At 40.9% G+C, this 10027-nt stretch overlaps 2 protein-coding genes across 2 annotated transcripts; both read left to right on the forward strand.

Moving 5' to 3' along the window:
- The first annotated feature begins 5547 nt into the window (after positions 1 to 5547).
- LOC120442748 (C-type lectin domain family 10 member A-like) lies at positions 5548 to 7049 on the forward strand. The gene is made up of 3 exons (XM_039619900.1): positions 5548 to 5561; positions 5856 to 5942; positions 6649 to 7049. Exons 2-3 carry the CDS (start codon positions 5906 to 5908, stop codon positions 7047 to 7049), a joined length of 438 nt encoding a protein of 145 aa, XP_039475834.1. The 5' UTR covers positions 5548 to 5561; positions 5856 to 5905.
- Positions 7050 to 7088: 39 nt separating this feature from the next.
- Positions 7089 to 8777, forward strand: LOC120442852 (C-type lectin BML-1-like). The gene is made up of 3 exons (XM_039620243.1): positions 7089 to 7417; positions 7488 to 7585; positions 7893 to 8777. Exons 1-3 carry the CDS (start codon positions 7129 to 7131, stop codon positions 8034 to 8036), a joined length of 531 nt encoding a protein of 176 aa, XP_039476177.1. The 5' UTR covers positions 7089 to 7128; the 3' UTR covers positions 8037 to 8777.
- The last annotated feature ends 1250 nt before the right edge of the window (positions 8778 to 10027 follow it).

A 10027-nucleotide genomic window follows, 5' to 3' on the forward strand; every position in this document is an offset into this window, starting at 1 on the left:
TCATAACCGAGTTGGCACTCCGCATTTTAAGGGTCATGAGCTTCGTCCGGCACAATGACAGGGCTGAAATATTGAAGAGTGGACGTAGAGCGCTTGAGGGTCCTTTTTGCTGCATGCTTACACATACACTGATAATGGTTAGAATAGTCTCTCTAGGTCAGGAAGTCAGAACAAGATATCCTGAACTGGGCCGTAGAAATCAGCAGATAGCCAAGGCTGCGAAGGGGTTGTTTTTCTTTTCTGTCTCTTACAGAGGAGGGAGCAGATACGACGCAAGGTCGGACTGAACAGAGTGGATTCGAAGGGAGCCATCTGGATGAGTGCTGGGAGAAGATAGCCATAATAATCTTTGTTATTGTTGCAGAATAATAAGCCTGATTCAGTGTCATCTTTTCTGTGAAGCAGAAAATTAAAGCAGATTTAATCTGCTGAAGCAAATTAAATCTTTTTAAACAACAGATATTTCTCCTGAATTCCTTCTGGAAAATTTGAAGACGACAGCCCTTACAAACCACTATTAGTGTGCGATTTGGTTGACTGTGATTGTAAGTGTTTATGAGTTGTACTGAGGCAATAAAGATCCCAGTTGTTCATTTCCAAACTCCTTTTGTGAGTCCCCAAATCAGAACCTCCTTCTGAACCTAGCTATATGTCTAGGGTCTCTATGTGAATTGATATTGTACTGGTCCTGAGTAGAGGCGCTACAGCTGGGAAAACTGAGGTGAATAATAAAGAAAAGAAGAAGTTGTGTTCTTTAATTAGTTGTAATTAATGAATCATTTTCACAAAAATTAAGATTTAATTGGAAATTAAATCTAAACGTTTTTAAGTCCATAAAATATATATGAAAATGTTGGATATGTTTAAAATGACATTTTGAATGAAAGATATCCTGATGTGGGGCGCTGGTGTGTGAGCCGTAGCCCTTTGTCTTTCCTTCCTTTCTGTTTTCACTGCATCACTACCCACTGAAGGCAAAGATGCAAAAAAAATCATCTTAAAAAGAAAGAAAATGTGTCGGGCTGTGTCCTCAGTCTGCTCGTTACTGATTTGTTTAGATAACGAGTTGAGCTTTTCTGCTCTTTCCAGAATTATAATGGTTACAGCTTCATTCAAATATGACTGAGGTGGTGACGCAGCCATGCAAACACAGTCACCGCATGGAAAACTCTGCTTCAGATTCAAATGAAGACACAAACCTGAGACATGATGCAGCAGAAAGTCAGAGAAGATAAATGCATGAGCACTGTTTACTGTGTATGACCTGAAGATATTTCTAGCTTATTTTAGGATTTAGAAATGTGTTAGATAGGATGTAGACGTATTGTAGAGACACTGACACTGCCCTGGATGTAATAAAGGCCTAAACGTGTCATAAACTTAGGAGTAGACTTGTAGGAGACCCTCCCCCACCTTGAGCTGTGAAGGTAAAACAGAGAGAAGCCCCAGCTCAGTGGAAATTCCCCAGGGGATACCTGGGTGGGGGTCTCAGTGTTTGTAACTGGATAACTTTGGTCAGGAAGGGAGATGGACTTTTATGACCCACAGGGAGGCACGTACGCAGAGGTACATACACATATATACACATGCACTTACACACAGGAACACGCACACGCAGGCGTGCTCGCACACACAAAAACATACAAACACAGTGCTTTAGTTTTATGGCACATCGTATAGGGCTTAGAATGGGGGTCACTTCTATAAAACTGTGTGTAACAGACAAAGGAGTTGAGATCTGCAGAGGAATCCTGGCGTCCTGTACATCTCCTTTCTAGAAGCTGTATCAATAAGCGTGAATGAATAAAAGTGTTGTGAATTGACTACTGAGTCCCAGTGTTGTTTCTGGAGGCCTGAGGAATCCAAGAACTGGGGTGAAACTTTTTAGAGGTAACAGACCTCAGTCTGGTTTCATGGTTTCACAGCTCACTCACCATGTTGTGGTTGATGGAGGTCAGTTTGAGTTTGCTTCTCAGATGAATTTGAATAAGGCGGTTTTTTGCATTAAGAAAATACTCCTGATATCTTTAAACAAATAAACCTGAATGAACACTTTCACTGTCCCCTCAGGCTACGTCTGGCTTTACATGATTTACGATGCTTTTCTGAGAGAGGATTTAGGAGCAGATGTTTATTATGTGGATGGTTTTAACTGTTTCCAGTTCAGCAGACTGGAAGCATCTCTTCCAAATAAAGATGATCATATATGAGTCCTCACTGTGTTTTTGTGTGAGGCCGGTGTTTATACAAGAAAATGATCAGAGTGAGAGCAAACGAGGCTCCATTTCCACATGTAACTCAGTTACATGTGGAAATGATCAAAAACAATAATAAATTGGTTTAAATACATTTTATAATATTTATTATGAAGAGAGAGCTGAGTGTAAAAGCAGATGATGTCACTTCCTGGTGTGCAGACTAAACCGACCCACAGTCTTCCTCCTCACAGTAACCGGCTGTCTCCTCCTCTCTGTGGAAAATCCTCCCATCAGGCTGCGTCCTCCACCTCAGCTTCACCTCCTCTCTGATCCCTTGCTCCACCAGCTTCTCCCTCACCTGAAAAACAGTTTTCACACATTAACAGAAGCTCCTCATTAATCAGTCACTGAGACTGATTATTGACAGTGCACAAAGAAAGTGTTTTAAACCTGATAAAGACCTCAGTAAGCAAAAAAGAAAATGCTCGATGACAAATGTGTCACCCTTCATATAGTTAGGGCTGGGTCAAGAGACCCTGAATCCTCCCTTAGTTATGCTGCAATAGGTGTAGCCTATTGTAGACAAACTCAAACTTTAACTTTAATCTCAGCCAAACCGATTTACTCAGGAACAAATAAAACACTGAAAAAAGCCAAACAATAACATTTTTAAGTTATCTAAGTGACTTATATATCATGTTTAACCTGAGTAGCGAAAAACCGCAGGAGGTCTGAAAACGATGTGCCGGGAGTTCGCTGTTCTCGACGACTCTAGTTAGCTTTGACCACCCAGTCAGCTATCGAGCTGGTGGGTAACAGACGTCTCCAAAAACGTCGGAGCACTTTTGCAAATATGTGATGTTTTGATAAACCGAGCACTGGTGTCAGTGCACACGGCCATAAACAACTAGAGGAGTCTGTTCAGTGACAGGTTGCTTCTCCCAAAGACAAGAACCAACAGACTTAAACACTCCTTTGTCCCACACGCCATCAAACTGTTTTGATTCAAACTGAACTCCTCTCTGGAGGGGAGAGGGAGGGAAACAGGAGGACAAAGGAGGGGGGAACAACTAAGCTGTAGTGCCTCCTCACTTCACTGTGCAATACTTTTTGTGCAATAGACTTCAATACTTGAAATGTGCAATTCCCTTGTATTCTTATTCCTATTTATTCTATTTATCCCTTTTATATATTTTATTTATATATGTCTCTGTATTTATATATGTGTATATATATAATATTCTGCTCACGTTCTGTAACTTCTGTCGGTGCTGTGCTATTGGAAACCGAATTTCCCAGAGGAACCCACCCGAGGGATTAATAAAGTTTTATCTTATCTTATCTTAGATATTTGAAGTTTACACAGTTACATTCTTGCCTTAAAATATCATAAGTTTATTTTGTGATCCAGAAAGATTAATATTTCAAACTCTTTATCCGCGCTCCTCCGCCATTGCGACGTTTGAAAGGTGTTTTTATATTATTATCTAAATATTATAAATGATAATTTAATCAATAAAGTATTGAAAAGAGTAATAAGTGTAATATTAAAACAACATAGCTGCCGCCATTGTTGGAAGCTGGAATTGGCTGAGCCACGCTATGAATTCTGGGATAGGTTGGGCCACAAAGGATACACCTGACCCATCCTTCAAATTCGGGGATATGATGGAAACGTGTCGGCCTTTGAATTGGATAGCCTTCGTCGTGTTGCTGTGACGTAACCGGCCTTCAAATGCGGCCTATGAATTGGTGCATAGCAAGTGTGTTTACACATGGGGAAACAGCTGACACAAATGAAAATAACAAAGTCGCAGGTGAAGAGTAAAACTAAACACAATGACCAAAGAAACACAAGACTTTCAAAATAAAACAGGAAACATGGAGAGACATAGACACAATAACACAGGCTTGAGAAAATGAAACATGCGGACAACAAATAAATGAAACTAACACAGACGACCAAGGTGAAACATACTAAACTAAACTCAAGGCAAACAAATAAAAATCCTATGACGCAACATTATCTCCAGAAATAACATAAGAACTCAAAACAAACTGAAAACCCTGGGTCACAGACCCAGCCCCTGACACAAACAAGATGGAAGTCATAAACTGTGAGCAGGACGTTAGGTCAGTTGATTTTATTTTACTTCTCTCTTCAAGCGTAATAAAATATTTCTCCACTTGAATGAAGTTTTATCAAAAATGTTTGAATCTTATCATCATTTGTCAGTCCAGACGGAAATCTTGGCATCTTCATTTGAATCTAAAGCAAAAGCTTTGCACGTGTCTGCATGGATACAGAACAGACTCTCTGCCTCACCACTTTGTGGTTATTTGAGTAAAGCTGTAATTATATTATAACTCTGATAAAAGAGTATTCAGATTCAACTCTTCATCTAAAATGATCTGTGCTGACTGACTGAAGACACATTTTACATCTAACTTCTAATTGTACTGATTTGGGAGCTTTATCGATTCCATAAAAATCTATTTATTTCATAATTGTAGATTTTCCTACTTCTTGACTGTTACAATTCTCTATAGTAATCATCACGCTGGCATCTTTTTGTTTCAGTCAGGTTTCAGAGCTCATCACAGCACAGAAACAGCTTTAGTGAAGGTTACAAATGATCTTCTTATGGCCTCTGACAGTGGACTCATCTCTGTGCTTGTCCTGCTGGACCTCAGTGCAGCGTTCGATACTGTCGACCATAATATCCTATTAGAGCGATTAGAACATGCTGTAGGTATTACAGGTACTGCACTGCAGTGGTTTGTATCATATCTATCTAATATACTCCAATTTGTTCAAGTAAATGAAGAGTCCTCTTCACACACTGAGGTTAATTATGGAGTTCCACAGGGTTCAGTGCTAGGACCAATTCTATTTACATTATACATTTTCACTCCTATGCTGATGATACCCAGCTCTATCTATCTGTGAAGCCAGATAACACACACCAATTAGTTAAACTGCAGGAATGTTTTAAAGATATAAGAGCAAATCCAGCCTCCCGCGGCCTCCACGCCTCCAACGTTTCTGGTCTTATTTCACCTGAACCTGAGAGACATCATCCCCTGAGCCTGCTGCCAGCCCTGCTGAAGCCCCAGATAGCCACGTCTCAACCTCAGAATTACAATAATTACAACATTATTCAAGGAACACTGAAGTGGTCAGTCAGACGTCAGTCTGTTTGCATCTGTAATAACATTTAAATAAATCATCTTCACATTAAATGACTCGTAGCATCTTTTACAAAGTCTCTGATAGACGTGGGAGGAGGAGCGAGGATGACATTTACATCAGATGAAGAGTTTTGACTGTGTCACAGCTGAACAGACGTCTCATCGTGTCGGGTATGTTATGAATCTTGCCGGTCCTGTGAATAAACCTAAGAAGAATCCTAATTTATTCGTGGCAGTTTTGGTGTATTTGATAATCTCACACATTCATTATCTGGTATTCTAATAAACAAAATGATGGTAATTGAATGAAGACAGCATTTTTTAAAGTTGAACGTTTCAAATGTTTAATATGTTTGATAGTTTTGTTTGAATGATTAGATTAGGATAGAAATGGAGTGAGTGACAGACACATCTGCCTCTGTGTTGATGCTGCTTTAAGTGTTATGATTAATAATGACAGAGCAGCTGCAGATGAGATTCATGAGGACGTCTTCACAGTTTTTCAGCTCTCAGTCATGAAGAGGTGTGGACTGATCCTGCTGCTGCTCTCAGGTCTGTAAACTCATCTCAGTCGCCTCATTTATAGTTTGAATAAAACTTTTGAAGTCAGAAAATCAAAGAAAGCACAAACTGAACTGCTCCATAGGGATTATTTTAAAGGTGTCTGTAAACGAGCTTCAAGCAGTCACAGAAACACTGTACAATCTCCAAAGATCTTTGTCATGTAAGGAGGGAAGAGAGTGCATGAACGTGGCTCTGTTTGTGTGCACTGCTGAGAAAAACACGTCTTGATTTTATTTTCTGTGTAGAAATCTGACTGAAAGCCTGAAACGCTGCAAACCCGTCAGCTCGCTGAAAAAGATCCTGACTGCTTTTTGCACGTGTTGTTCAGCCTCGACCATTAACACGTTGTTTTCCTTCATTCTGCACACTGAGGAGGAAAAATCATCCAAATACATGTGCAATAAGGCCAGAGTGAAAACAAACTTAACACTGTTAAAGCAGCTTTTAACCTGATGTGAGAGTTTTGCCCTGGAGCAGGAAACCAGTGTGTAGGTGTCCACAGGCATTGTAAAACACATTTTAACCACTACACGAGTTACACATCCTTTGAAGGACACATATATTAAGATGTCTTTAAAGATGTCAACAGAACATTTGCGTTGTGGTAGTATGTAAAGAATTTATTCTCCAGATGACTAAAATAGTCGAGCTGAGGTGAGTCTGTGACCGCGCTGACTGACTCGTGTCCTCTCAGGTTACGTGATGGTCTGCCATCTTCAGTCTGATCAGTTAGTCAGACAGCTCCACCTGGTTGACCTGCAGAAGTCCTGGAACGATGCTCAGCAATACTGCAGAGATGAGTACATCGACCTCGCCATCGTTAACAGCTCAGCTCTCATCCAGGAAGCCCAGAAAAGGGCGGGGAGCACAGAGGCGTGGATTGGACTCTTCAAGAGCGACTGGAAATGGTCTCAAACTGGTCCAGTTCAGTCATCCTGGTTAAATTTCTGGTTCCCGGGACAGCCAGGGACTGATGAGTGTGTTACGATAACTGGATTTGGATCATGGTCAACAAGACCGTGCTCAGCTCGTTATCCCTTTGTCTGCTATGACGGTGAGTGTTTCAGACTTTGGTACCAGGGTTTGACAAACTGAACATTTTAGCTGCAGGTTTGAATCCGTCTGATCGTTTGTTTCAGCTGTGAATAACAGTCACATCCTGGTGACAAACTCAATGACCTGGTCTGATGCTCAGTCTTACTGCAGACAGACGTACACGGACCTGAGCACCATCACCGACTGGTCGGACAACAGCCAGATAGCTTTTATGTTGCCAACTACTGTTGATGCCTGGATTGGACTGTACAGAACCTGGATGTGGTCCAACTCGAGCACAGCCTCCAACCTGCCGTGGGGGCCCGGGCAGCCTGATAACAGCGTAAACTGTGCCACAATAGTCGGATCAACGGGCTCCTTCCACAGTCATAACTGTGGTGACCAACGCCCCTTCCTCTGCTCCAGAGGTGAGTCTGTCCTCTGTGTTTCTGCACAGTCTGGTCCTCCTGGGCTCATCGGCCTTTTCTTTCTCTGCAGATGTCAAACCTTCAGCCTCGAGGTCAGTGAAGGTTCAGCTGAGGGCAGGATCTGCAGACCTGAACGACCCCACAGTGCAAGAATCCATCCTGCAGCAGGTCAGAGGTCACACGGCCCCTGATACAAGGAACAGAGCGCTATAACTACTGTGAAATGATAGAGAGCAGTGAGTCTGTGCAGGTTCAGGGACACGTGACAGCACACAGCTGCAGAGATACGGGGCTCGTTTAATGAAGTGAACCAATGACAGGCAATGAGGCCTAATTCCAAACTTCAGTTTCATCCCCAGCCAGTTCATTTAGTTCATTTCCCCCAGAAACAGCAGGAACAACGTTTTCTGCTCACTACGGAAACAACGGCTGATTAATGAGGAGCTTCTGTTAATGTGTGAAAACTGTGTTTCAGGTGAGGGAGAAGCTGGTGGAGCAAGGGATCAGAGAGGAGGTGAAGCTGAGGTGGAGGACGCAGCCTGATGGGAAGATTTTCCACAGAGAGGAGGAGACAGCGCCACCCGGTTACTGTGAGAAGGAAGACTGTGGGTCGGTTTAGTCTGAACGTTGTTGGCTGATGTTCCTCAGATGATCTGTTGTGTAATTCAACTTATTTCCATCTCTGTACTCTGACTGCTGGACTGTAGCAGCGTAGCTTTGCATGACTGACAGTTGGAAATAATCCTTCTTTATCCTAAGCTCAGATCACAGAGTGTCTGATGAGCTGTTTTATGCCTCTTTGTTTCTTCTGATTGGTGAAGCTAACGTTTGCAGGTGAGCGGACCTTCTGTGTCTCAGATATAAATGTTCATGATATCCTGTCTCTACATATGAAAGTTCAAGAGGAGAACAAAGTGAACCTGAGTGTTCAGAGCAGCCTGATGTCTGAGCTTTTTGACTTCATACATCATATTTCAAATGAGCACCCAGCAATATAACAGTAGATATGCCGTATATGTCAGTGAATGGGGCATTTATGCTCTCTATTATGATATTAAATATACATTTTTCTGTAAAAGTCTCAGAAATGTCTCTGCTGCTGTTTGACTCTGTAAACTACAGTGATGGCTCTGCATCCATCTTCATTGTAAACTCTATTCAATAAAGTCTATTCATATTTTATTGTCCCTGTCACAACTTTTGAGTTGCTTCATTTTTATGCTCTTATTTTGAATTTGATGCCAGTAACACACATCATAAAGGCTGAGACAACATGAAGTTTAATGCTAAAAAATAAGACGTCTCACATACAGTGAAGCTGATTGGCAGGACAGCAGTCACATGACTGGCTATGAAATCCCAGACAGACAATCCAACAGTTTATGAAACATCTGAATGTAAAATGCTGAAAACTTCTGCTGCTCATCTGTTCACAGAAAAATCTGTGAAAGCGACGAGACAGCTGTGTGACGGTCATTTTCAAAATAAATTCAGATCAAATATTTTCTGTTTTAAAACACAAAGTGTTTCACAGTCTGATAAAACTCCACATTAAGACCAGAGTACCTGTCCACACAGCGGTGCATTCACTGCTGCACACACACTTACACACACACACACATTAGAGGAACAAAAGCCAAAAACAACAGGAAACAGATTCAAGCTAATCTATAAAATGAGTTTTCAGCAGTCGTTTAAGACAAACTGCAGACTGAGCGGCCCTGACATGGACATGGCTGATGTGTTTACAGACGCATGTCTTTATTTTTCCTTTTCATAATGATCATGTGTTTTCAATAATTGTATTGTTTTATATATTTTCTCTTTTACCGGGAGGGGCTTTCATGAGAATGAAATAAAGTAAATGATGTGCCAAAGTTGGGAGCTATGACTCTGAGTCGGTTTAGTCTGCCCGCAAGGAAGTGACTGATCAGCTGATTTTTAATGGCTGATGTTCACAAGTTGATTTGACTCTTTTTTATCTTTAGAAAAATGCTCGTTTTGTTGGACAATAACATTTTTGTTATTCAGTAGAAAAAGTCTGAGTGATAATGATGGAGTTTTACTTCAGGACTTCATCGTTGTTACTGAAAATGTGTTACTTTTTCTTTTCTTTTTTTTTTTTTTTTAAACCTGTCCCGTTTGGTTCTTTTGCCATCAGAATTATTGTCTAAAGGCGAAGAAAGATGCCCAACGGATTTACTTTACCAAATGGACCATCCCAGCCTTGCCGTAATGGTCCATTTGATTCACCTTTTATTGTTTATTTTATTTTCACTTGCTGAATACGGGACAGACTTGACCGGGGGAAGGAAAGGGGAGAAAGAAAGAGGGAAAGAAAAAACAGTGGGAAGAGGGACGGGGAAAAAGGGCAAAAAACAAAAACCAACAGAATAAGCAGACAAAAAGGAAGTGATATTGATTCATCTGTTTTAGAAAGCATTCTGTATATTTTGGATAGTAATTTGGGGGTTTTAAGAGTAAGAAATTGAACCACACTTGGTGGTGTTTGTAATTCAACTTGACCCGGTTTAAATTTCTTTTTTATTATGGATTTAATTTGCTGATATTCTAAAAATCTTTTCTTGTTGATCCCATATTGTGTAACTA

This window comes from Oreochromis aureus, linkage group 11 (assembly GCF_013358895.1).
Source record: "Oreochromis aureus strain Israel breed Guangdong linkage group 11, ZZ_aureus, whole genome shotgun sequence".
Classification (NCBI taxonomy): Eukaryota; Metazoa; Chordata; class Actinopteri; order Cichliformes; family Cichlidae; genus Oreochromis; species Oreochromis aureus.